The sequence below is a fragment of the Megalops cyprinoides genome, chromosome 3 (genome assembly GCF_013368585.1).
Source record: "Megalops cyprinoides isolate fMegCyp1 chromosome 3, fMegCyp1.pri, whole genome shotgun sequence".
Lineage (NCBI taxonomy): Eukaryota > Metazoa > Chordata > Actinopteri > Elopiformes > Megalopidae > Megalops > Megalops cyprinoides.
The window spans coordinates 13,149,590-13,177,355 of NC_050585.1; the positions used below are offsets into that span (position 1 = coordinate 13,149,590).

Consider the following 27,766-nt stretch of genomic DNA (forward strand, 5'->3'; position numbering starts at 1 on the left):
GATTGGATCACCTTGTTTGATTTTTTTTTTTTTTCACATTCCATATTTACTAGAATTATTTTTTTTTTATTTTAAAGGGGATTTATGTACATAAGAGGGCTTGGGGGAAGACCAAGTCCTCTTCTTAATTAAAAAGGTCTCTTGTGAAGCATCTGATTTGCACTCTGTAGTGAGAAGATACTAATGTAGATCTCTTCATTTGATGTATGTGAGCAGCTTGTTCTGTCTGTCTGTAAAATGCATTTAATTATTGTATATTGAGAAAAAAAAGCTACAATGTTCTTAATATTGGAACATGAGACTGCCGCTTCCATAACTACAACTAGAAACACTAAGTAATACCAGTATATCCTACACAGTTGTGTAGCTCTATAAAAAATTATTTTAAATGCATACAGACAAATGATTTAAAAGTGGAATTTTAATCCTTCCCAGCCTATGCAGGTTCTCCAATTAACTGTGTAGAAGTTGTTGGTGTCTTTTGTTCACTCCATGTGTAACAGATGACCTTTTGTTGTGCTGTATACAGTGCTTTTGTGTGGGACCATTCCATTTGAGGAGGGAAAAAAACCAATTGTGACCTGTGTGTATTTACTGAGCCCTTCCTTTGTGCTGAGGTTTGTGTATGCTGGATATTGTGGTGTTCTAGGTCACTGTTTTGAGTGTACAGAAGAGAGAATTTAAAACCTGGTTTAAAACCTGCTCTCCTGCCAGTCTTGTTTTCTGCAGTCTGATCAACTGAGAATAAAATGACAGGACTGTGGTAATTTGTTGTCTTTATTAAATCATATGTGTTTAAAAAAATCAATCATAACTCTCCCCACCCCTCACCCCCCCCCACTCCTTAGATTAAAATACAAAGGCATTAAGATTCTAATTGTGCACTTAAAACTGTGCATTAAACTTTGGATTTCAATAAATGACATGGCAGTTTTCTTTTCAATATAAAATAAAAGCTTCTTGTTTGTCAAGAACAGTCTTGTGTAATGCCTGGTTATGTGCCATGTACTGATCACTGATTTCACTTTTTCTTATGAATTACTGAAGTTGTGTATGAATTTATTTTCAGGTTCAAAAATGCGTGATTTTAATGAAGTATGAACAATTACAGAAATACAACAACACGGTCAAGGAGTGACTCTGCACAGTGGTGCAATTATACAAATACAATATCTGAACTCAAGAAAATTTCGGTATATGAAATTGTTACATAAATGTCCATTGATGTTACTGAAAATGAAACCATGCTGTTGCCAGAAATGTTTTTGTGGGTTTGAATTCACAGCTGGCCGCTTGATGGCGCTATGAGCAAAATCATGAATCTTGCACTTCAGAGAACGAACCCGTGGAAGATGTACAAAATGGAATGGTCAGGTTAAACACAGTGTAGATCAGAGCTAACAGACTGATGTGTAAAGAAGAAATCTAATGAAATGATTTGGTGTAGATTTATTTGCAGTTACTATTAGTGATTGTGTCTGCATTGACTATGGTCAAAAATACCATTTTAACTATTGAGCAATATCTATTTAAAGGGAATTTCACAAAGGAATGTTTTAGATTTAGAGTTGTGATTAAAATAGTAACCTGAAAAACTTACTGAATAGTCAGTTTTTGGAATGTGTCTTTATCTGTGTAGTCCCAAAGGGGTTCACTTGCATTCTAAAATGGCCTGCATTTACTTGAATGGAGACCTGAGTGCAGCTGCAAATAATGGATCTATTACTCTTTGATGAAAGAAAATAAAGGTTTACCATATTGCATAAACTGTTTAATGTGACTTACAATCAATTCTACACTACTGGAAAAAAATGTCCTCAAAAAACATCACAAATAAACTGCATTCATTCCATACTTTCTCAAATTGTTTAAAGTAGTTGCACTGCATTAAACATTTCTCAAATACCCAACTTACACAAATGCAAACTTAACAATAAACACAACCTTCGTTCTAAAAATACTTCCATGCCACATTGACTAATATTTGTGTCCATAAATGCAAACAGCACACCATTTGCCAAATCTGTTCCTATTATACTATCAATTCTCAGAGGTTACATTTACCAGATGAATTTCTTGGGTAAGGTTTTACATTTTTCTGCAGCACTGGAATGGTTATATTGTAATAATCTTAACTGAAACTTGCATTCTAACTCCTGTATCAAGGATTTTAAATCAGATTCACAATGTTTATTTTCTCAGCTTCCATGTACAATGATGAATTGCACATTTCTGGATGGTATAACAGGGCCATATTCCTCACCTCTTTACTCCCTGGCTAGAGTTTAATCTCTGCCTACAAGCGGACGTTAATAAAGTTTTAAGTGTCCGGTGACTTTGTCCACGAGATCGACAGGCCCCGGGCCAACACCCAGCACAGTGCGTGAGCCGGGAGCGATCTGTGTCCTCCCAGCGTCCTGAATCAGGCTGACGGGCAGCCCCAGCTCTTTGGCGCAAGTCAGCAGCTCGATTATGCTCTCCTCGTCCGGCGCCTTGACCACCACCTTGGGCTGGCCGCAGTACTCCCACTGCTTGAGGAGGTCGGGGTTCCTCCGCTGGACCTGCTTGTAGGCGGAGACGGCGGCGTGTGAGCACTGGGCCGCCACTTTGCCCTTGCCCATCTTCAGGTCGGTGCGTACCACCAGGGTCAACTTGAACTCCCCGCTCTCCCCCATCACGCTGACCTCGCTCCCCGCCCCGTTCCCGGCGCCCGCTGCCAGACTTCTCAGAGGCCTGCCGAACCGGCCCCGCAGGAGCCACCCGAGGCACAGTCCGCACCCAACCCCTGCCAAAACGCCCAGGGCTATCTGACCGGACACCGAATCCATTTTAAGGCTGCAGGTTGGACATAATAAAAAGAAAACAAGTAGACATGAACTGGTTAGTTGCTATTCTTTGTCACACTGATTCCACTGGTCCTATGTCATTCATACAACATGCGTAATCAGGTGGGTTAGAGGAATATTAACCTCTACCTCTTCCTCATCTTTGGGATAACGGTCATTCCTGACTGACTTTCCCACTTTTTGGTGCCAAACCAAAGCTAATGTATTGTAGCTGCATTTTGTAAGTGGACATGACACAGTCTAGCTTAACCCTGTTTTAATTATGCTGCATAAGGGTACAGCAATTGAGAATGGAGTGTCTTTGTTCCTAGTCAGTACATGGTGCGGTTTTAGGTTTAGCATTATATATCCACAGAAAATAAGTAAGGACAATAAAACTGTATCCAAAAGGCTGTCTGATGTGTGACAAAATGAATGGATATGTAGCTGACTTTGTTTCTTCAAGAAATAATCAACTCGCCTTGAGCAAGTCGAGACAAGTATTCTACAGTAATTATAGCAGTTAACTGTCTAAATGTACATTATATCTTACTGTATGTCTGCCCATCACACTTCTGCCCTTGTCAGACAGTGGCCCTCAGTGTTATGCATGACCACGTTAAAAGAGCGCGTTCATTGAACATGGTCATTTTTTCTGTGAACTGTGAAATCGAACGTATCCGTCTGCAACCGAAGGATGTGAATTTGAGCTCGTTCAAAGCTCGCGCGAGATTCGGAATCCTTGGGTGTGTTAAAGTTACTGCTTGATGCATAAACATGGATGGTGCTATTCCAAACTTGAGATGTTCTTATTAGTGCAACTCATCAGCTAGACAGCTAGACAGCTCGCAACCAACTGCCCATATCGCACGTAACAACCACTGTGCATGTAGACGTACATATAAAATAGTCCCTGGACAATACCCTTATATGACAGGGTACACGGTGCGCTGTAAACACTTGCTAGCTTAAACAATTTTTGCAAAATGGCTAGTGCAAGTGGTGGCGAGTAACAAAGGAATTTACTTTGTGATTTGAACGTTTTATTACTTTATTTGCTTTTGCACTTCCACTAGTAAAATACATAACTTATGAATGTACAAGTATACACAACCAGTGGGAAGTGGCAATGATTGGGGGCTGGGGATGTCTCTCAGAGCAGCTCATTTAAAAAAAATGGAAGAAATGAACTGGGACTGTGAACTTGTTCAAAATTCAAAATTGTGAACTATGAATGTGAATTTGTTCATTTTAATCTGTGTGAACTGAACTTTGAGCTAGCTCTTGTGAAGTGTGAACTTGCACAACACTGGTGGCCCTCTGTGTCTTTCCACAGTGTACTGTGTACAGTATTGTGCTGTGTTGACTACTGTTGACTGTTTATAGAACAAATGGATATGTGGGTAACCTCGGTTCTGTTTCACTCCAGTCAACATACCACAAACTGGCTCAAAAGTCTGGCAAATTATTTATAAGTGAAACCACAGTGAAAACAAAAGTGAAAAAACAAGAAAAGTAACCACTGTGGAGGCAGACTCATCACAATCCACTGGATTAACTACAGAGAGGGGACACACACGTACCTGCAGTGTAGGAGGGAAACATCCACAAGCACTGCAACTTCAGTTACAAGGAAGAATCAAACACGAGCATGTGTATAGAGCACTAACATGCGCCTCCACAAGCCACACTACCTTAGCAGAAATGGAGCCAAATCCCCTTTACGGAGCATTCACATTGATGCGAGGGGCCGGTTTTGTGGGTGTGTTTATAGGTTAATGTAACTCAAAGTCATGGGGTGAAGTTATTATGGAGGTAAACTGACATACAGACCATACCAGAGATCGTCCTCTATCCTCCGACTGACTGGCGTGTCTTTCTGGTGTGTTCGAAGCATGATGGAAGGGTACGACCCGATGCGTATTTCCAACACGATAAAAAGTGAAGCAAGGTCCAGCTTCAAGATGGCTGAAGCTTTGTGCGTTTGCGCAGGACTCTCAATGAAAAACAACGACTTCTGCTGCAACTGTAGTTTTTGTAAAAGCCATTGAAGAGGGACGTTTGTAGTTGTTATGGTTAGAAAAAGACTCAATGCCCATATTCATGCCAACAAAGCAAAGCAAGGTCCAGCTTTGAGATGATTGATGTCTTTTGTTTTTCTCACAGGGCTCTTGGTAAAAAACAACTACTTTTGACACAATTTAAGTTGTGGAAGTACTTCTATAGCTGTAACATGTAGAAACAGACTTATTTTCAGCAAGTCCAAGTGAAGCAACGTCCAACTTCAAGATGGCAGATGCTTTGTGTGTTCACGCAGGGCTCTCAAAGAACAATGACTTCTGGCACAACTGATGTTTTTATAAAAGCCATTCTGGAAGCACCATTTAGCACCAAGCAACATTTAGACAAAGACAACATCAAAAAGAAGATAGTTATCAAAGGGACCACCCAGGCCACCAGCAATTAAGTTCAGGTCAGGTCTTATGGGTTTGTGATGTGAAAATGTTGACAGTCTGTCAGAAAATTCTGATGGAGAAAACAACACACTCACCCAAAAACCAAGGAAGTAAAAAACAGTTCTGGCCAACTGGTGTACAGTATGATGTATACTGTTGGCAATGTTGAGGTAAAGTCGTTATGAGGTCAGAATTCTCCCCTACAGCTGTCTTTTTTCCTGGTGTGTTGACTGCAGTGTAACAGAACTGAAAGTGGCAAACAACTCTGAAGTGAAAAGAAAAGACAATGTCAAGGCCTCAAAATGATCAATATAATCCCTCAATTGCTACAAATGAGTAGCCTTGCTTCCCTTTCAGCCATTGCAGAGCAAGTTCCTTATAATAAACACATAATACCACTATTACTCCGCAAAAGGTTTTACACTTAAATGTTTTATAGTATTTTCACCCACTGCGATCAAGACATTTTTACACAACGGACATATACTTTCACAGTTAATCTACATAACATTTTAAAAAACAGACCGTCTTTGTAAAATCCACAAATAACTTTCCAACAGAATTCATGGACAGGCGTACGGAGAAACTGTAAACACAGGGCCGCTTTCCATGAACAGATAACGAAATATTGGGTAGCGTTCATCTGCAATGGTCTGTAGTGTGTGCAATCTGTTGGCGTTATCTTGATATTCAAAAGTTTGGGTGGCAGATCTTATTTTAGGCACGTGTGACTACCTTGGTGTGTTAGAATGATGACAATGTTTTTGCTGAAACGCGAACAACAAAACCATCAAGGACAGCTCGGAGCATTCTGAGGGAATGAGGTCTTGCTGTACCTGATAAAACAATTCTCCCCAACTGAATATTGTGGCTTTATAATCACATTTACAGATACCATCGGTTTTACTATTTCCATAGGGAAGCAAATATGCAATTGGTCCGAATATTATTTTTGCTATAGTCCGAATGTGATAAAGTTTAACAAACCAAGACAATATCAATGTGAGAGTATTATTAGGGGGAGTACTAAAAGATGCGTGACGGTGTCTTGGGCAGGAAAAATGCAAGCCTATGTCTGACATGGCCAAGTGAAACTATATAACTCAGCACTCGATGCTAGTCCCCGCGGAGGGGGTTTAATTCCCGATCGTCTATAGGTCTGGGGTATGCCTAGCCATTCCTTGTCTTGGCCGATGGTTTACTTGTCATCTCAAATCAAAACGAGGGGAAAAATAAGGAACGGGACTTCATGTAAGCAATGATTCCAAATCATGAGCATCAGCTCAAAATAGGCGGTGCGCAGATCAGATGTTCTTTACGTCGCAGCATTGGCTGTCCTACAATATATTTAGCATCTAGTTCACAACGGTTTCGTGGCTTTTTGTTGAGCAAAAAAGTAGACATAACTCGTCTCGTTGGGCCGCACCTCGTTCATTCAATAAACACGTGCAAACTGAAAGCGCGCTTCTGCTAGCTAGCTAGCTTGCCACGTATACAGGCGACACAAGCTTTAATAGCAGGCAATTTAACTCAATCATAAATTCTCGTAAGTACTTATTATACAACCCCCAAATACATTCTGATTGTAAATAGTCCTTACCTACTAGGCAAGTTGCTCCAGTTACCGCGGCCAAACAGCGAGCTGTTACCGTCGCACACTGATGACATCAGATTTGGGGAAACAAAATCTTTTTCTTATTTTGTAGTCACCTACATAGTTATTTAGGTTGGAGATACCAATTTATTTATGCTTAGTTCTGTGTTGACAACAAATGGTGCATATTACATTGTCATATTAGCATTTAAATGCCTTAACGCTGCAAATTATTTTATAGGCGGAGGCGAGTGTGAGGCGTCAGAGAAATTAAACCAATGAAAACTCTTTGGGTAAGCGGAAGCATGAATTGTAAGTAGCTGGCTGGCTAACGAATGAACCACACGTTCTCTTCCCAGTAAACTGCGGTGACTGTCAGTGTGACAGAGTGGAAGGACAAGGTAAGAGTGCAGACAACATTACTAGCTCGCAAGGTGCATCTTGGCTAGATGTAGCTAGAAGACGTTTATACTATTATGTCTAGCGGGTTAATTTGGTAGCCTTAACTTTGTAAATTAGGCAATACTAAAAAGAGCTTTGTATTACCTGTCAGTGTGGTAGAGCCACATAGTATGAGAATGTGTCCCACAGATTTCCCACACAATTAGCTGTAGTTGTTGGCTCTGCTCGCTAGTTGTCTCTCGAATTGTGCAAAATGCAAAATATTAACCACAGCAGAGCAAGTAGTGAGGATGGCGTAGTTGGCTAATATTCACATTTTCAGTCAGCTTCTTAGAGAGCTTCCCAGCTAAACGCTATATTGGCCAGGCGTTGTACCATGTCAGTTAGCTAGCACCTCCAGCGAAACGTATAGATCGAATTTCCTATCTCGGTTGCTAACGTTACAGAGGATGGATAGCTTGCATTCACTTAGGTACTTAACGTTAACTACGGATAAAGGTATCCGCAGCTGTAGGCTACTGCGGAATCAGATTATTTAAATGACTGAATTACCTCTGATAGCTAGCCGGACGATGTAGCTACTGAGCTACATGCCTTTGAATTGCCATTAGGGAGGGCAAGTGCTTTTCACCTGAATGCGTTTTTCTCCCTAAATAGCTACAGCAATTTATCGAGTGAGCTAGACTAACGTTAGTACAACGTGATGCAATATATATCTGTATCTGGAATGGCCGCATAATGTGAAAACGGGTCGTCATGTCTTGTTTTGATGGCAGTGTTATTACATGTTTCTGGCTAATTTATTCCCGAGTTTACTTTGCTCTTGACGTTTCCTTGAGTGCCCCTAGTGTGACTGGAATGTATGTCCTCGAGTGGCTTCTGCTAATTAAAAGTCCTAAAATTGCTCATGCTGATGTGCTGTGTGCCAATGTGTTGGTACGTAAAGCAAACCATCTCAATCTTTCAATGGCTTATAGCTGTTGAGAAAATATATTTCAGAGCTGCAAACAAAATTGCAAATTCTTTTTTTATGTTTAAATAAATCATTTTAAAACCCCACTCCCGTGCTTGTTTGTGGTTCACTGGTGGTGCTTTAACTTGACTCTAACTTGGCTTAGAGATCATGCCGTTTAAGTTTTTTTGTAATGTCTAATCTGTTTTTTTTTGTGTGTGTTTTGATTGATTGATAACTGGCTTTCCCCTATATAATTAAAAAAGAAAGGTGGAGGGCTTATTGGTCTAATAACACTGTTATTAAGGTAAAAATTTTAAGAGGACAGAAAGAAATTTCAGTCCAGAATAACCACTTTAATCAATAATGATTACCATATAAGGTTTCTTCATTATGACTGCAACAACACCAGAAGTGAGTTTAATATTTTGGTGAATACTCTATTTCCTGAGCAGATCATGTCACTCAGTTCTTCTGGGACCTTTTTCATCATACCAAAAACACACAGTCTCACTCAGTATGTGCATATGTATTGACTGTCCCCACCAAAATGGCACCTGAGTTGGCCTATCAATATCTTACCAGTGCTCTCGTGTACACGCTGTAATATTGATCAAAAGTCAAATGTGTGTGTGTGTGTGTGAGTGTGTGAGTGTGTTTGTTTGTGTGTATTCTTAAAGTTTCAAAGTTCACTGATTGGAGCCTAATCTGACAGTCCTTTGACAAAGGGAAGATTGAAAATCGAGAATGTGGGTCAGGAACCAAGGGGCGTGACCTGTTCCAAACTAAGTTATTGCCCCAGGGCCATCATCTTCAACTTTAAATTGGACCGATGTCTAATAAATCAGTTTGCTGCTAATGCGGTTCTACACATGGGCATAATCCAGCCTCTGCCACCTTTTTATATGCATAAACCCAGTGAGGATTTTGATGCAGGTGTATTTTAGGCTCTGACCTGATTGTTTTATTTTTAGTGTTTTAATTAGTTATTCTTTTCTCCTGTGGTTAAGCAGTGATCAAGAGAAATGTGTTTAACCCCCCACACACATGCACTCACATACACACACACACATGCGCAGAGTAATGAAATAGCGACATTCAGTTGCCCTATACAGAGGCCGCCTGCACTGACACATCATAGGTGGGCGCAGTCAGAGCGGACTTCTTCTAGCTCTGCTTGGCAGCGGTGTTGGGTTCTCCTCTCAGCTGCACTCTCTGAGGTCACTAGCCTTGCTCAGGTTGAACCTGTCCGAACCCTAGCGGCCAACACAACCGCCTGCCTTGTCGAGGTGAGGATGTGCATTTGTTTCCTTAACCAGGTGTTTTGGCTCTTGCCGCTGAGATTTACCAGCAGGGTTGCTGAGGTGTTCTAAAGCTCCAGCATATAACCAGCCCTGACTCTTGCGAATTTCCAACATGAATAAGTCAGCCTGCATATTTATAGTAGACATGTTTTAGAGACAGCATGTTTGGTCTTGGGGCTTCTCCATTTCTTGTTGTTTTGGTTAGGTAAGGTCCTTAACAGTTGGGTTATTTTGGTGGTCCGTTCGGTACAAACAGATCTGCGTGCCTCAAGTCATGCAGCTCCGCTGCTGAAATTTGCCAGCGACTCTGGCTTGCACAGTGTGTGCAGTGTTTGTTTTCGGGTTCATGCGTAGTGATTTTTTGGCATCGCTCCTGCAGAGCGAGTTCCCGTTTCGCTGATGCCTTAATGTCTTGTTTGTGCAGAAGTATGCCATTGCGCAATAGCCTTTCTTTGGCAGGCTGTGTGCGTGTTGGTGGACTGCCCAGTGCCCAACGTTGCGCAACCTTCCAGCAGAAGCTTTCTAAAAGCGAAACCAATATTACAAAACGCCAGTTGTCATGAATCTCAGATCGCGACTGAAGCAAAAGGCATGCATCCATTCAACTTTGGGGCAGGGTACTATTTTGTTTAGTCTTGATGCTGTTAGATGGAAAAAAAAGAACTGTGTTAAACATAGGCGATCGTTTACCACGTCTTATCTTCTCATCAGTCGAAAGCGTCAGGTCTCCCTGTTCCTGAGTGAAGAGTCTGCACGCTTTTGCTTGTGTAATAGATGCCTCACATGTTCGCTTGTGAGGAAATGGTCCCTGCACTTGCATGTGAAGCACGGGCTTTTAGAGGAAATTGTTGTTGTATTTGGCGTTCAGTCAGTTTATCTGCCCTGGCCAGAGGCTGTCGGGGTGGTGTGTGTGCGTGCATATGCCTGCGCACGACTTGGACCTGCTTCTTTTGACTTGAAAATATCACGGCTCATATCACGGTCACAGTAGTCTCCGCAGCCATGATTAAAAACGTCCTGTGCCAGATTTCAGAATGAGACTCGGGCGCACATTTAACCTGTTACCCGGCTTCAGAGAGGCTTCTCTTCACTCTGTGCCCTTGGCTAAAAAGGTACCTGGTCCTCGGTGTTGTGGTCTAGCTGTGTCTTCTGGGGTTGGTTAGATTAGCCACGAAAAATCAAACAGTGATTGATGGCAAAAGTGCGCTGAAGAGCAAAGAAAATGTTTGGCAATGATATCGCCCCCACTATGGCTAAGTGTGTTACTGCCAGCATGTTTTTCCCACACTGAGCTGAAAGAAAAGATGGGGCACTTGTAGATAATTAACAGCAATATCTTGTTCCGAGTTGTTGCCAAGGTAGCATACTGCTCTCCTCTCTCATTGGTTGGTTAAATTTGCTGTCATTTAGGACTGTGCAATGTGTACTGTGATGCAATGTCTTATGATGTAATGCAATGTAATTACCAATGTGAACTGTCTCAGTCCTGTACATTTGTAAACAAGGGAACTGATATGAAGGACCGTCAAATTTTAGGCACCTGTTTCATCGATATCATTCTGAGCCCAAATTAGTTTAAACTTATTATTTAAACTTGTTGTGGCCACCTGGGACTAGACCTGTATTTCATTAGCTACAGTATGTTATTTTAAGGAAAACATAGCTTGTTTAAATTATATCTGTCCCACACATCAGAACGTGTTATGTAAGCTGCCTTTTTAATGACCTCCCCATGAAATGATGGTGTGTAGGTTGGAACCAACTCCTACTTGTGACCTTCGGTGCTTGAATGCTGCTTTTGAATACCTTGTAAATTTCAGCATTTGCAATGGCATCATGTCTCACTTGGTTACAAGCACCATTCCTCCTGCTCAATTTGAAGTGTGGATACTGAAACGATACCATTATTGAGTCGTAGGAGGGTGCTTTAATGGCCAATACTCCGCTTGTCGTCTGTAGGACCTTTAGCTTCTCGTTAGCCCCTATAAGTTGGTGAAACTGTTCTGAAAGCCCAACATATGTTTTAAAAACACTATCCCGATTTCTTCTGGAGTGCAGCATGTACAATGTATGTTTTTGTGTTTTGCGTTAGTGTATTTATTGCCTCCTGGCTCGGACTTTAAAGTTTAGAGCCACTTTATCATTAGATTAAAACGTTTGCCCCTCCTCAGTAATCCATCTGATCTTGAATAGTTATGTCTGTAGAGCTGCAATACGAGCTTAACTGTGCCGATTGCTCTGTGGTGGGTGGTTACTGCACCAATAACCACGCCCTGCAGGACCTTTTCTGCCCACCGGTGTCATTTGTCATTTTAATTTGCGTTTAAGCAGCACTTATAACGCTGCATTTTCATAATGCTGTTTATCATGTACAAAGAAGCAGAGTGTCCAGACATGCTTTATGGTGCATTTTACAGAGCTGATCGTCAAGGAAAGGTTCCCTGCTGCCATTCAGTTGCAGTTTTTAAGTATCCTTGCTTTTATAAATATAATGTTTAAAAATAAAACAGTGTTGCTTGAGGCTTTCCAAGAAGAGCGCCTCACCAACAGATAACACTGCTTGGCTGTTGTTGTGCTGGTTGTTTAGATAACCCTCGTGGAGTAGGGTGAGGGTCACAGAGAATGTGGGTATGTTTTCCAGACGCCTCAGTTCTGTCTGTGGGCCGAGTTCTCACATTTTGTCTTAAGTGTAGGTCAGTGTGGGCGAGGATCACCTTTGCCTCGCAATGTGTGTTCCTCGAGACAGACGCAGGCAGGCAGAAGTCCCCTCCGAAGTCATTTCGCGAGAAGATCGATATCAGGTGTGAGTGAAAGTGAGAACGGGCCGTGCCTGCAGAAAGCGCCAGAGGGGACGGGAACGACGACCGGAGCCGGGTTTCAGAAACGACAGTGCGTGCAAACACCGCAGCGCCAGGGGACTCGAAGCCCTCGGTAAATCCGGTGCGGAATGATGAAACGAGACTCCCGTGGGGCGGAACGACGCGAGGTTACCAAGGGCAGCCCGTTGGCGCAGCGCTGAGAAGGCTGCAGTGCTGCAGTGCTGAGGTGACACTGGAGCAATTCTGTCAATTCACTGTCGCAGGAAGGCACGGGGTCCGCAGCTGCCACCAGCCTGACAGTTCTGTTCTTGGGGGTCTTGGTTGGCCTGTTAGGGTCGGTAAGATAAGAGAAAGGGCAAGGGGTGGAAGACGCGGCTGCAAAACTCGGTCGGCAGTGTTGCATTTAGGTCCTGAGATACAGCCTTCATGAGGTCGAGGGGATTTTATTAAAGGACTCTCGCGCTGCTAATTTTAGCGTAGCTCTTCTGTGACGCCCGTCTCCTGAGACCGCTCGGAGGTGCAATGTGGGGCCTGGAATGTTTGCGCCTGGTGTAAGCCAACGCCATCTGCATTCGAAGCTGGCTGCCCCCCTGGTGCCCCGAGAGAGTAGCGGCCGTGCCGCCGAGAGGATCTGCAGACAGGAGGAAATGAGATCCCGGAATCGAGGCGAGGTGGCGCACAGAGAGATCTGAGCACGTACGCAGGTGTTGGCAGGCCTGCCCCAGCGTGAACTCTGAACTCTGCCAGATGGCGAGGTGTGTGAGTGCCGCTGTCAGAGCTAGAGAGATTGAGCTGCCCACTGAGACGAGCCAGTTAGTGTTCGGAGGGCCTCTCTCTCAGGGAAAAGGCAGGTAAAATACACAGGTGAACTCTGGTGTGGGCAGGGAGGCCACACCTGACTGTAATCACAGGAGTTTTTGGGGCTACATTTGGCATGGATGGGTTTACATTTCAGCACGAACTCCAATGAACTGTAGTGCTCGGCTGTGTACTACAGACACGGAATGTATGGCTAGGTGACAAATGCTCAGGCTAACACAGGTTGTAACTAGACAGAAACCTGTTATCATAGCTCTCGGATCAGCGCACAGAACTTGCTCCCTGGTTTTCACACACGCAAACACACATACGCACAGACACACTGACACACATGAAGGTCTTGGCTAGCTCTATATCCTTATCTTTGTGGAGATTCCCTCTGAATAGTGTTTGGCATGTACTCTCATTGTTAACGGTTAAGTTCACTCTTGGGAATGTGTAGGATCACTGTTTTTTTCTCCTTCTTTTCCTGTTATATCTCCTTGCTTTCACGGTGGCAGAGGGATCCACTTTAATGAACAGGTTACTGGAGGTACAGATCATTATTAATATATTCTTTGCATTTTTGTGTTGAATTTTTTTGCATTTATTCTGTCTTTGAGCCTCACTGAGAAAACATTGATCGGAAGAACATGTGTCACTGCTATCAGAGAATGTACATTTCCTTTGTTCTTTGTGAGCAGACTTCCTGAAACATTGTTATCAGCTAGAGAAACGGCTCATATGATTGGGCAAATCCATATCGACCCGAGAAATCTTTTATCAACACAACCATGTCTAAAACTGAATAAAGCTGAATAAGTAGGTCTAATAAACTCAAATGTTTTAAGGAAAAAACAAATAGAAGGTAGTGGAATGTTTGCTGCCTGAATATCCTCACAGAGCAGACAGAGTGTTAGCTGCCTGCGCATGGCAAAGGCTTTATTCAGCACCTCTCAGCAGCGTCCTGACAGGAACACGGGGGTCGTATCATCAGGTCACACGCAGAGCCGATTGGGTTACCAGCAATCTGCAGTTAACAGCAGCGGTCTGTGCCTCGAGTGACCGCAGTGGGCCGTCTGAAGACAGGGGCTGTTTGATTGTGAGGGATGAAAGACATTGACATGACTTCTCGTCTGCCACAGGGTGGTGGGCCGTGTCTTTTTAAGTGTGGTTGTTGATTCTTTTTTTGTCCTCAGGTCCCTCGATCCTCAGATTACTCGATGAGATGGCAGAAAATGGAGCAGAGCACGAATTGTCACAGAGGCGTGTAGGAGTCAAGGAGCAGCAAAATGGGAAATTTGCTGGTGGGTATGATCTCAGAAGGCATTCAACGCATTAACTACGGGTACTGAAATACTTCAGATCCTGAAGCCAAAGTTCCTCAGTCTGACACCAGCAACACGTAGGACTGAGTTCATTTGTTCCCTATAATGACCTGTAGAGTAGAGCGGCTTTTGCAAGGATGGGGTTTATTAGATTGTCTACTGATGTAGGGGCATCCCATCTGCCTTAGTGTTCAGTGGTGGTGCCTGAAGACTCATTACAAACCCTCCATGAGTAATCAGGGTATTCATTAGTGATGACAAATTCGACATTTTAATACTAATACATGAATGAATGTTTTTTTTTTCTTTAAGTCTGTGGTTAATAGACACACTACTTGAATTACAAATTGCTTGAAAGGGATTTGAGCAAAATAAATGTCAAGTTTTTCTGTGAATGTGATTTGAGTGTGCTGTTTTTGTGAACTTTGTTTTAAATGAATCATTGTTGGGTCAGTAATGGCAATTTGGCAAGTTAATGGTAAGATCAAACTGAACTGAGCTTGTGTGTGAACTGGAGCCCCAGGAATGCTTCAAAGTTCAATTCACAAAACCAATTACCTCTGCGAAAGGCAGTGAAGGGAAGAACTTTAATGACGTTTTATAAAAAAAAAGCCAGGTCTTGGCCAATAAATTCTCTAATTTTGAATATTTTGTGGTTGTACAAATCATGAAAAATTAACATTGTCAATTTGCAAATAAAGTAATCAACAACTACCTATATAAGCTCACTGAAATATTTAACAGAGTAATTATACAGATAGAGAAATTAATGTTATTTGATTGCCGGTAATTTTTTGCTTGTATTCAGCATCAGGTTACAGGCAGATATTTTATACAGAACCATCTACAGACATCTGATGGGGAATACAGGTTTTAAGCTGTAGTCAGGCAAGGGGTGGGGGTGTGATGCGGGGGTGTCCCGTCCCCTCAGAGGTGTAGTGATGAGCCCCTGCCCCCCGTGTCTCCAGACCCGTCCTTGGCCGAGCAGAAGCGGCGGGACCGTGAGGAGAGGCTGCAGCTGGTCCTGTGGAAGAAGCCCGTCCTCTGCCTGCACTATTTCCTGCTGGAGTCCCTCATAACCGTGAAGGAGTGGACCCGCAAGTAAGTCCCAGCTCCCTGGTTCCCTCCTCCCCGGCTCCCCTCTCCCTGGTTCCCTGGTTCCCCGCTCCCCACTCCCCGGCTCCCTGCTCCCTGGGTCCCCAGCTCCCCGCTCCCTGGCTGTGGGCTTAATCGAAAGATGGCCTGTAACGCTTTGATGCGGGGCCTAATCCAGCAGGGGAAGCCTCCTCAGAGCCTTAATTGGATTGGCCTGTGTTAACCTGCTCATGGCGTTCGGTAAATTGGCCGGAGGAAATCTCGCAGGGCTGCAGACCCAATGTGAAAGGGCTGCTGGCACCAGCACTTTTCTGAGCTCTGAAACGGCTACACGTTCCATAATGCCTCCATCCCCCCCAGTCCCCGCTGCATTGAACAGTACAGGGAAACCTGCTGTCTTCCTGAATGTTTGCCCGATTGATCCAGACCCGGGCTTTAACTCGCTGGGCTGTTCGAGCTGATGGCCCTGGAACAGCGCAGTAATCCTTGAACAGCGAACAGGAGCGGTGACTCACTTGGCTCGTTCCCCCAGCGGTGACAGCCACGGTCTGTGACCGTTGGGGCAAAAGAAAACAGCCCTTTGAGTGATCTGACAAACACCCTCCCCCGCCCCCCCCATCCCGCCGAGGACACGATGAGCTAAGCCTAGCCGACGTGGATCCAAGAGGTCAGAGTCCTTGCTGTGCATCACACACCCCATAGAGGTCCCTGGCCCATTCTGATGATACGTGCTACACCCCCAGACAGACCTCCCAGTTGTCTCTGTATATGCCAATGTCTACATGGTGTTTACAACTTTTTATGTCCCCCTGTGGATTGTAGTTGAACCCCTCTGTATGTTGTCCTGGCGCCAAACCTGCCCCCACCGCCACACCCACGGCCTAAGATCCGCCCAGCTGAGATACTGCGGTCCACTGCTTGATTATATGAGTCGGCCGAAGGGACACTCCCTGCTCGCAGCGCTGCCGTGGCGACGCGGGCCCCGTGAGCCGACCGCAGCTCAGCCTCTGCTCTTGAGTCATTTTTCCTCTTCACTGTGCATGCGTGTCGAGGCTCGCAGTCAAAATGCCAACTGATGCACAAGTCCTTGGGCCTTTCCTTGAGGACCGCACGGTTGGGGGAACGCCGCAGATCGCCATGAACGGCTAGCCTGTGGTTTATTAACAGCTAACCGCTAAATGTTTTTCCCGTCCCATTGGCACGCGAGGTCCTCGGACCCTAGTGGGCCGCTCTGTGTGAAGGCAGGAAAAGTCCTAATGCCATTATGTGGGATCAAGGGCTTTCCACCAGATCCTAAGCTCTTGCATCAGCTGGCCAGCTAGCTAAGTATGTTCAACATGCCTGTTCCATGCTTCTGAACCGTCTCCTTTCTGCTTGTTCCAGGCTCTTGCAACAGAGGGTGATGGTGCTTGCTATGCTGTTGGTGCTGGTGTTCTTCTCCATCGCCTACTCTATTGAAGGAACACATCAGAAGGTGAAAATGAAAAAAAATGAAAACAGTCTTAATTTTAAATCCCTGTACACTTGCCCCATGTCTCCCTCCTGGTTTTGGTCACTCTGTTATACTCTCCCCAAGTTCCTGGATAATATTCCTCCTCAGTTCCTGTGGGGACCCGTCAGGGTTGATGTTGTTTTTTTTTTTTTGAACAGGGGAAGGGTCCTTTGAGGAGAAACGAGTGAGACCACGTGCTGTTTTTGTTTTCTCGGATTCCTACTGGAAACGAGGGCACGGCCAAACCGTTGTTCCCGTAATTCAAACCATGAATGTTGATGATAAAAACGCAGTCTGCCTGAGGGAGAGAGGGTGGGAGAGAGAGAGGAGGGGGAGGGAAGGAGTGAGAGGGAGAAAGAGAGGGAGAGGGGAAGAGAGAGTGGAAAAAAAAGGGTTGTTTTCAGCCTGTCGTTGCGTAAGAGTGCACTGGCTGACTCGTGCGGCCCGGACTCGCTGCCACGCTCCCGTAGCCTCCGGCCGTTTCCACTCCACGCCGAGCACTGTGCGGCCGCCGCCCGTCCCCCCCCCCCCCCCCCCCCCCCCCTCCGGAAGGGGGAAACGAGGGGGCCCCTCTCCGCACCCCGCGTGTGCTTCAGACCTCCCTCCGAGACTGCCAACGCTCCGTGACGCTCGCGCTGTACCTCTCTCCTGCAGTATGTGCAGTACTTGGAGAAGAAGGTCCTGTGGTGTGCCTACTGGGTGGGCCTGGGCATCCTGTCATCCGTGGGGCTGGGGACCGGCCTGCACACCTTCCTGCTTTACCTGGTAAGGGAGCCGCCGCCTCGCCTCCGCCTCGCCTCCGCCGCCTTCCCGCACGTAGCACGCAGTGCGCTCTCCCTCCCTCGCCGCGACTCCGCCAGTAGTGCGTCTCCATTCAGGAGTTTTCGACACTCCTCCTGCACGCGACGGTCATTCGGGAGCAGGGCGTCCACACACACAGTGCTCTGATCTGGTGCACTGGTTGGCGAGGCCATAAATGCTTAGTGGGGAGGGGAGGGGGGGGGGGGGGGGGGGGTGTGTGGGAAGGGGGGGGGGGGAGTGGATGGCGAGGATTGCGTTTCCAGTTGTTATTTGGCCCGTCCCCGTTTTGGAGAGGCGTGTCTTCGGAAAGGGCATTGGGTACAGGGAGGAGAAGTGAAAAGGGGTGTTGGGTTCACCCAAGGACAGGGGCTGTTTCTTTCGCTTTCTCACACATCAGTGCAAAGGAACGGGGCCAGTTCAGCTGGAGATAACGTCCCCGAAACATCTGTTTGTCTTTAGTGAGCTAGAGAACATTACTGACGCTGAACTTCCCATCTGCCATCTGGAAGCACAATAGCAGCTGGCATGCTGACAGTGTTTATGTGGAAGCCACTGGAGTATGTACAGGGATTGTATTCGGCAACCTTTAAATTCTTCATCGGGACAACAGCTTTTCTTTGCGTGGACAGAGATTGCATCGAGTGGGGGTGCAGCGCCATCCTGTGGTGATAATGTGTAATGCAGCTCTTCTTGTTGACTGGCTTCTTCAGAATCAGGTGACCTACCTGGGAATCCCCAAGGCTGAAATTCAGTGTAGGATCGATGGCCTTACGAGAGCTGAATGACCTCACTCTGAATGTGCACCATTTATCTGATCTTGGCTGCGTCTTGTTACCAGAAACACTTAGATCTGACCTTTGCCTGAGAAGAGAATTCGCTGAAGTGTGCCGTCATGAATTGCGCAGCTCTGTGGTGTGTTGATACCAGTTTGAAGCAAGAGACAGGTTTGTGTGCCACCGAGGAGTGGTTCTCTGAAATCAAGTTTGTGGTTGGAGGCGGAGGCATTTGTAAAGATTATGGAAAGGAAGTGAAGTCACAGGCAGCCATGTTGATGATGGCTCATTTGATAAATGCTGTGAAAGGTCAATAGCAGTCTAACAAAACATTCTGACAATGACCTACTTTTCCTTTCCATCACAAAATGACAATTTTTTTCATTACCCAGAAGAAACCCATAACATCTAGCAAGAGGAGCTACTGTTGGTGAGCATTCGTTTCACCTGCTTTTAGGTAACTTTAATTAAAAATGGCTCTTGTGGTGTTGATGACTTTCAGAGGAACGCATTTTTACTGACTTCTGAAAAAGTCTATAAAAGGCTTTGAATTTTGCATGTGAATTTACATTTACATTTATTCATTTGTTAGAAGCTCTTTTCCAGGGCGACTTGCTAGAATTGCATTCAATAGGGTAATTAGCCTCACAGGCATTGAATCACAAGTGCCATTCTTGAAATGTAGTGCTGTTGTGGGAAGTGGAAATTATGACCGACCTCACCACAATGTGTTTACCAATGAGACTATTTAGACGATCATTATTTTTACGATTAGGTGGAAAACGAACAACTTCATGACCATTTTCCAAAATGCTTTCTTACCTTATTGTCTTCATGTGTATCTAATTGGGACCTGAAATAAGTCATCTTCCACTTGGTCCATGTGCATGCAACTGGCATTCCATGCTAGGTACGTCCAGCTCATGTAGGATTTCAGGAGGAATGCTCTTTGACTTCTTAGCATTAATCATGACATAGTTTCATGCAAATGATAAAATGTACCATGAATATGTGCCAACATTGCCATGAAGGGTGTATCCTTTTGAAGCTGATAGTGGTATTCTGTGCTATAACTGAAAGAAGTCTACTTTGGCATGGATGTTGTGAAATTCTGCTAATTTCTCATTGGTGCTGAAGAAGTTTTAAGACACTGACAACATTTCCACTGCAGGGTGATGTGTGTGAAGTGGGTATGCAGTGTTGAATTGATTTTATAAATTTGTGTTCAGCCTCTGTCTGGTCTGTGTAACACATGTCACTTCAAGTTTGGAAAACTTATATTTGGGGAAAAAAACAACAAAACTGGCTTTTGCTCTGCAAGTTCCCAGTTTTTTGGTTCATGTACAAAACATTCAAAAGATGCAATTTTGCTGACAACGCCCACATTCCCCTTTTAGACTGATGGGAAAAAATGAAACTTAAAAAGTGGGTTTTTGCATTTTTATGATCAGAGAAAAATAATGCAAAACACTGTTGCATGCTGGGAAACTGCTTTGTATTTTCGGCATTTCTGTCAGGCCTCATCATCACCAGGAAAAGCATTAACTATTTTCTAGTAACTAGTATCAATCCCTATTGACTTGTGGGTAAGCTTGATTTATCTTGATTGAAGCTTGCTTCTATATAACCTAGACTAATGCGCAGGTAGACGTTATGGTAAAAAAAGCAAAAAATATTGAAACTTCATAGCAATATCTGTTTGCTGGATGTTCAAAGTACATGGCAAGCAAAGACTTTAGTTAGCCAAACATTGCACAAATTATCATGTTTTACAAGGACACTTCTCCCTCTACATAACGATCACTAATGATGTGGCTAGCTTTATTAGCTTTCTCTCATGTACTTCAGTGACACTTGATTCGATGATGTTGGGAGGTAGTGCTCTTCCTTGTCATCATTCATCAGGCTGAAGGACAGGATGCTGTGGTTACTGGCTGTGCACAAAAAACTCTGATATTACTCAGAAATTGGAGTCGGTTCCCCCTTGTGAGAGAGATGCGCTCTTGAGAGCATTCCTGTGAAAAGATGTCATTCTGCATGTACACTGCAGTGTGTCAGGGTTAGAAGAACACGCGTCGTTTCATGAGCCAGGTGCGTTTGCGCTGCAGCTGGGAGAGCATGGAGGGCTGCCAGCCCTTTGCTCATGGTCACACACTGCATTCTGTGGCCCACTGGGGGGCGCTACAGCACATTTCCTCAGCTTCATGCATGGCTGGAGTTAGATTATGCTCCAGTCTTTGCTCCTCCGTTCATTCAACAGCTGTGTCTTCATGAGTATCTAATTGGGCCCTGAAATAATATATATATATATATATATATATATATATATGTACATGTATATATGTGTATGTATACATACACAGATATGTTTGGTTATACTTTTGGCCCAACCTAGCCTCCCACTAATGGACTTTTGTCTTAGTTAGTTTCATTTTTGGAGTTAGTTTTTGTTTGTCTGGGCAGAGCTGATCCTGCTTGTGTAAGTATCCAGGGATCTCTGTCTTCACTCATTTCCTTGTCTTGCAGTTCCTGCTCACTGGTAATGGCAGGACCTGTCACCGAAGCATTCAGAATACAAAATAACAGTGTTTTCCAATATGCAAAACTATGCGGACATAAGCTTTTTAATATGAGATCTTGAGTCAGAAAAATGGAAAAGCCTGCACAAACCCAATTTTTCCAGTTCTTTTGATATAACAAGAAGAGACACATGGTCGTTTTCAGCAAAACTCAAATATTTTCAGTGCCATGTCTGAACTAGAAATGGAAAATTGAAAAATTGAAACCAATTTTTCAGATTCCCAGACTTACTTAGAATATTGAATTGACAAGCGTTACACATCTCCATCTGCTGCTGGTTAAATGCATACCTACCATGGTTATACCAAACATGCACACTAGGTGGCGGCATACACCTTTCTGTGTTGTTCTGATCCATTTATACAAGGAGGAGTCTGGCCAGGCTGTGGTCATGTTTGTTGTGTCTCACTTGGTCACTCTTGAACACAGAGGGGAAGGGCCCACTGGATGTCGTAATGCTGTGTTCATTTGTCCGGTCAGCGCGTGGTAGGATCCCTATGATGTGGTATGATGCAGATGCCATATGCTTTTGCCATATGACATCACCAGCACCACTCTGTCACATGGTATGGACAGTCCCTCTCCCTGTGGACTCATGAAGTTACTTTTATAACACTCAGGAAGACTGGGACGTGAAAGCTGGGTTCGTTGGTGAGATGAGATCTCATCGACGGCGCATTGAAGATGATTCACTGTGTTGCGTTCCAGTGAATCACAATCGCGCCCGTTTGCTTGCCGCTAGGAAGCGGAGCCATTTTTAACCGGCTCTGAAAAGCATGATGGGAGAATGCAACCACTTTGTATTCAGCCGAGTCTCCCCCCAATGTTTTGTGGTGGAACTTTGTGCCTTTGGAAATTACAACCTAGGGGAGTAGCTGACACAGGTCTTAACCCTCACTTAACCTCAACTCCAGTGCCAAATGTTTGTATGACTCAAGTAAACACGCTGATCCGGCGCACGATGGGGCGACCTCACGTATGCGTCCCGACACTCCCGTCGGCCGTTTGATCAGTGAAGAAGGCCTACATCCAAATGTACCTTCCATCAAGTTTTATTCGCTGCTTTATGAAGTCTACTTTGTAAAGGGTATTGGAAGGAACATTTGTGTAAAAAATGGTGAAAAACATGTTCCATTTAGATTATATTACATTTGCGTTGCAATCACACTTATCCAGAGTGACTTGCATAGCTTGTAATTTTTATGTTAACAATTTATACAGGTGGATACTGGCCAAGGAAATTGAAGTTGAGTTCCTTGCCCAATGATACAACAGCAGTGCCCCATCTGGGAATTAAATAGGCAAGCTCTAGGGTGTGAGCCCTGCTCCTTATTGCTAAATCACAATATCACCGCTACACCCCAGTAGTCCTCCCTGTCTGTGGTGCTGTATAATCGGAGATCCATTCAGTCTTGGCGGTGTAGTGCTCAGCTTGTGTTAAAGGAGGGCAGTGGGCTAATTGCTCCGGAGCAGTCCTCTTGTAAAGGGCATCACTTACACGTTTGTCCTACAGCCAGCATCCCTCAGCAAAGACACTGATCTGGGACTTAGGGTGGGGAGACAGGACTGCCTGTTGCAGGAGCATCGGCCCTGTGCCAAGTGCTCAGTAGCACTCTCTCTCTCTCTCTCCCCCCCCCCCTTCCTCTCTCTCCCTCTCCCCCTCCCTCTTCCTCTCTCTCCCTCTCTCTTCCTCTCTCTCCCTCCCTCGCGTTCTTCTTTTCTATCCCTCCCTCTTTCCCTGTCTCTGCCTCGCTCTCTCCCTCTCTCTCCCTCCCTGTCTCTCGCTCGATGCAGGCTGAGGAGGGATCCACAGAGCCCGCCACCCATTGAAACGGGAGAGCAGCAAATAAACGAGCGCCGGAGGAGAAGGGGGTGGGGGGTGTGCAGTGTGTTTGTGTGCGTGTGTGAGGGAGGGTTATCTGATTGCGCTGGAGACTGTTATGACTGCAGCCATCCTAGGGGGGGTGAGGGTTTCGAGACCATGACTCAGCACTCCCGCTCCACGGTGTCTGCTCCGGCTCCGGAGCCCTTGTTTTGGGCTGGCCCACGGAGGAGGGGAAGCTGGGGGATTGGGGTGGGGGGGGTGGGGGGGCTTGTTTCAGGGCCAGGCGAGACCAGGGGAGGGCAGGGAGGCGCCGGGGTGAAGGGGAGGGGGACGGCTGTGTGGTTCCCTCTGTAGGGCGGGGCCCGCCCCACGCCCCTGTCCCGCTCGGTCTCCGGCTCCAGCTCCTGGCTCGCCCGAGAACAGCTGCGATTCACACGTACGGCACCAGCTGGGCCGCTCCTCTCGTTATCGCTCGAACCGTTCGGAAGGAGAGGTCGTGTCAGGAGTGGGGGTGGGGGGGGGGGGGTGTCATTGGGTCCTCTCGAAAATGAAGCAGACCTGCCCTGATGGATACAGCCATGCCTCATCTCAGTCAGTGCCAGAAAGCCTTTGAAACTGGTGACATCAAGGAAGGCTGTAAATTGTTTGGATGAAAGTGTATTCATTTCATCCACCATTAAATTACGATCTGTAATGTGTTGTCATTAAGTAATTATGGTCAGCGGAAAATTGCTGTGCTTAACTGTAAATCAGCACAAAAAAGTATTAAAAAGTCATTATATTTGAAGTCGCACACATTTGTACAAGGATAAAAGGGAATATTTGGGACCCCGTGCTTTTTGTTCCCCAAACCTCCAGAGATGAGAACATCTGCCATGATAATTACTTTAATGTCTAGCAATCAAGTTCAACAGAAATCACAAGTTGATGGGTTAAAAATACTTTGGCGTTTGTGGCCTGTCCTGAGCAGGGTGATTTAAAGTCCCTTGTTTTCAGAAATAACCAAGCATATCAACTAAATAAAGGAAACCTACACTCGTTTCTATATTGAGTGTCTCTCAGGATTCCGAAATTATATGTTGCAGACATTCAGAATGCATGCAGCGTTACCCTTGCAAAGCCCCTGAAATTAAATTTCACTGCTGGTAATTATGACCAGTTCGGCTTTAATTATTGGTATCTGCCACAGGACACTGCATTCGGAGTTCTTGTAGTTCTTTGCAGGGAACCGCATTGGCGGATTTGTTGTCTTTATGATCACCTCACAGAAGGTGCACATGTAAAGCGCCTGCCCCCCCTCCATGCACACTGCACACGCACACAGAGCCTTTTCAGCTGTTTGACAAACACTGACATCTGAATCTCAGGGCTTTGTTTGTGGAGCGGATACGCATCTGGCCCTTTGAAACTGGAAGCACTTGTGTGGTTGACACTGTATCAGCGTGTGGTGGAGGGCGTGGCCCCGGGGGCTGTCACTGATGGAGGCGGTACCCCGGCTCCGCTCCCCCCCCCCCCCTCACCCCCACACACACACACCCCTCCTCACATGTCAGGCCGATGACCGCTGGTCACCCGCACACAAAGGCCCGCCCCCGACACCCTCTTCAATGGCCGGGCCCTTTTGTCCGAGGGGCTGTTGAACGGGCTCACGGAGGAGTGACTCACCTTTTTTTTTTTGTTCTTTTTTCTACCTGCCGAGTTGTGAAACCACATCTAAGCGAGGGAGGAAGTGGTGTGGTGGGAGAGGGGCTGGAGCGGGATAATTAGGAGACAGAGATTAAGCAGGTGTTCTTACTGTGTTTAAGGTGGCGCCTAATCCTGTTTGGAAGTTGTCCATCTCCCAGTATTAGCACTGAAAACCGTTTGGCATCAAAATTATTGGCAGTTTTGTCTCACGTTAATCGTTTAACCTGTGCTGATTTGAACTTGAAATTAAACTTTCAGTGAATATTAAACCCAGGGAAAGTGTTTATGTGGACCAAACGCAAATGAAACATGACACTGCATTTTTGTGAATGCTTGGTGGATGAAACCAAAGTCATTCTCTTGGTTTTATTTGATATCTTTTACCTTATCAGAGGAATAAGCCATTTTTGACAGTGGTTTTGTCATTTTTGGTTAGTTAATGCTTTTAAACTAATATTCAGCCACATTGCTGTACTGGGCCCTTCACCCTCTGTGAATCTCAGCAGTTAATCTATCCGGCCCTGGCAGGGTTAAAGCCGGCAGTGTTTGCTGGGAACCCTGTTCTCTTGACACAGGCATGGCAGTGGAAACTCCTGCAGCTCACAGCTTCACAGGCTGACCCGTGGGGGCAAATTCCCTCCTTCACGCGCAGGTTGTAATGATGACTGAGCAAACATCTCGTGATTTGCGCACTTTAAACGCAATCAAAGCAAAATGCCAGTCGGATGTGTAAATAAAATGAGTGCTGTGGGTTTTTTTTTTTCTCCCCCCCCCCTCCTTGGCTCACACGTTAGATATTAAAAGCACGTGTCGGAGAGTCTGGATCCAAGTCTCTTGCGCTTCTAAAGCGCTTCTGAAAAGAAGTGGCTCACATTTGGATCATGCGTTGCGTTTTACCAGACCGAGCTCTCGGGAAACCATGAAAAGAAAATAATAGCTTTTCTCACGCTGAACAGATGCGTCCACCTCATTGGAATCTGTGTTTAAACTGTAATGGAATCACTGTTGGCCCGTCTGGAAAACGGATCTTTTCCACCCTGCCTCTATTGCAAGCAGACTCCAAACCAGACTCCTGAGAATCCTGAGACTGGACCAACCCCGAACCCAACATGCCCTCACCAGCACCGTATTGAGAACAAAGCACTTGCTTTATTAGTAATGATAAGCAGGCAAGGCTGGACACGGACTTTCATTTAGAGGGGTGTCCAAATAGATGTATCATTGATTCCTCTAAGGCCATCTGGAAAATTGATTCCCCATAAAAAGACTATTAAGGCATCAAACTGCAGCTCCCTCTCCCCACATCATGCCCTTCCTGCGTCTGGAGTTCAGAATTAAACCTACCGCTGCCAAGAATGGGATAATGAGCTCATGTGTTGTCATTGTGTTTATAAATCACGGAGCCCACCCACCCCACCCCACCCAGAGTCAATTACTGGCTATATTGTCTGACTGCATGTTCATTCCAACCAATAGGCAGCAGTTCTGGTCACGTGACCCCCCAGATGTGGGCAGAGTTAGGGGTGACAAGCTCTCTGGGGTAGTGGGGCAGAAGAGGACTGCCAGGGTGCATGTACCCAGTGAAATAATGCGATTTGAAATGAAAGCCAAGTCCAGTGTGGTGTGTGTGGTGTGTGTGTGTTTGTGTGTGTGTGTGTGTGTGTGACGTTACTGATAACCCCAGCGCACTGGGCAGGCCCCTCGGCGCAGCGGCAAGTGTCACGACCGCCAGCGAGGGAGCTGCGGCCATCTCTGGGGTTTAGATTAGGCTCGGCTCACAGCTGGCGCTGGCGCTGGCGCTGCCGGCTATGGGGGAGGCAGGGCCAGCCTTTGAAGACCTGTCATTTTGAACCGTGCTCATGTTACATGCATCCCAGTGATGCTGTGCCACGGCTGCCTTTTCATTTCCAGCTTCAAATTAAAAGTGCAGCATTTTACGGTAATCACTACGTGCGCCTAAACAAAATTGATACGAGAGGCGCATACTAGCAGGCTTGAAGGTCGGTTCCCGTTTTAATGCCCGCTAAAGGTTAACATGGGCATCAAAGGTTAACGTGGGTTTAAGCAATAAGATCACAGCCCCACAGCTGTACCCTCATTTCTGTATCTGCGGTCCGGTTGCAAAAGCACCACTGAGCAGGGATGGACAGTGGTGGTGTCCATCCTAACTGGATCAGAAAAATGACTTACATTAACTTTGTACGTTTTAAGTGTAACTTTTTACACTTAAAAAGAAATTGACTTCAGCATTTTAATTAATCAGGCTTAGAAATCTTTATCAATGGTCTCGCCACAGCTGGTTTTACATCCTCCACGGCCCTCAGAGTGGGCATGACATTGGACCCCTATATGCCTTTTTATTGGTCAGGATATCGGGATAGAAATGAGACACTTAGGTGAAATTCTGTAGATGCAGTGGAACATACATAGCTCTGTAGATGCAGCGGAAAGATCACTTAATGCAACTGAGTCACTGGAAGAAATGACTCTTTAAAATCTCAGACTTTCTCCTCTGGAAATATTATTAGAATTTCACTAACAAAGAAATAAAAAAAGCTTTGTTGTAGATATTACCAAAAAATCTATTTTTATGACCAGAGGCTTTCACGGTTGGAAACTGATATTCCAATTGAGTATATGTATGCCCTTTTAGTTATAATGCTACAAAAGATTTAACATTGCTTGTGGTTGAGCGAAAGATGTTTGCCTTTCATCATGGAAGTAAGTGAGAAAGCCGGTTGATTTGACACACTTTAAAATTTACAGTATTTTCCTGAGTCTTTGTCTGTCTTTGCACTAGTAAGTGTTCATACGACACAGTAAATTCGTCAGGCACGATATGACATTTAACCTCCCTTAGATGCCTTAAGCCCTGCCACGAGCTGAACAGACACATTTGGAGGATATATTTAAAGATCTTTTACAGCTGGCTCCTTGGATTCCGAGCATTATTAGCATTCTTCATTTGTTAGGCAGGAGAGATCCGTTCTCTTGGCCTATTGTGACATCATCAGACGGCTCCAATGAGGAAGTGTC

At 45.2% G+C, this 27,766-nt stretch overlaps 2 protein-coding genes across 9 annotated transcripts in view; one reads left to right on the forward strand and one right to left on the reverse strand.

The window, feature by feature from the left end:
- Positions 1-1,018: 1,018 nt before the first annotated feature.
- On the reverse strand, positions 1,019-6,926 carry ptrh2 (peptidyl-tRNA hydrolase 2). 4 transcript variants are annotated; one of them, XM_036524753.1, is made up of 3 exons: positions 5,377-5,529; positions 4,664-5,196; positions 1,019-2,835 (listed from the first exon to the last, which is right to left on the reverse strand). In XM_036524753.1, the coding sequence occupies exons 2-3, from the start codon at positions 4,720-4,722 to the stop codon at positions 2,310-2,312; spliced, it is 585 nt and encodes a 194-aa protein (XP_036380646.1). In that variant the 5' UTR covers positions 4,723-5,196; positions 5,377-5,529; the 3' UTR covers positions 1,019-2,309. The 4 variants fall into 4 exon arrangements, with proteins under 4 accessions (XP_036380646.1, XP_036380647.1, XP_036380649.1 ...); XM_036524754.1 differs by lacking the exons at positions 4,664-5,196; positions 5,377-5,529 and adding an exon at positions 6,882-6,926; XM_036524756.1 differs by lacking the exon at positions 4,664-5,196.
- A 308-nt stretch (positions 6,927-7,234) lies between these two features.
- The window catches only part of LOC118775225 (vacuole membrane protein 1-like), a 68,879-nt gene continuing 48,347 nt past the window's right edge, over positions 7,235-27,766 (forward strand). Inside the window, exons 1-6 of one of the 5 annotated variants that reach the window (XM_036525032.1) lie at positions 9,360-9,518; positions 13,672-13,703; positions 14,350-14,457; positions 15,447-15,579; positions 16,957-17,047; positions 17,720-17,830. In XM_036525032.1, the coding sequence (XP_036380925.1) occupies positions 14,379-14,457; positions 15,447-15,579; positions 16,957-17,047; positions 17,720-17,830 (414 nt within the window). In that variant the 5' untranslated portion in view covers positions 9,360-9,518; positions 13,672-13,703; positions 14,350-14,378. Of the gene's footprint in view, positions 7,277-9,359; positions 9,519-10,131; positions 10,151-13,671; positions 13,704-14,159; positions 14,253-14,349; positions 14,458-15,446; positions 15,580-16,956; positions 17,048-17,719; positions 17,831-27,766 lie in introns of those variants that run through there. The other 4 variants (XM_036525030.1, XM_036525031.1, XM_036525034.1 and 1 more) reach the window with 4 other exon arrangements.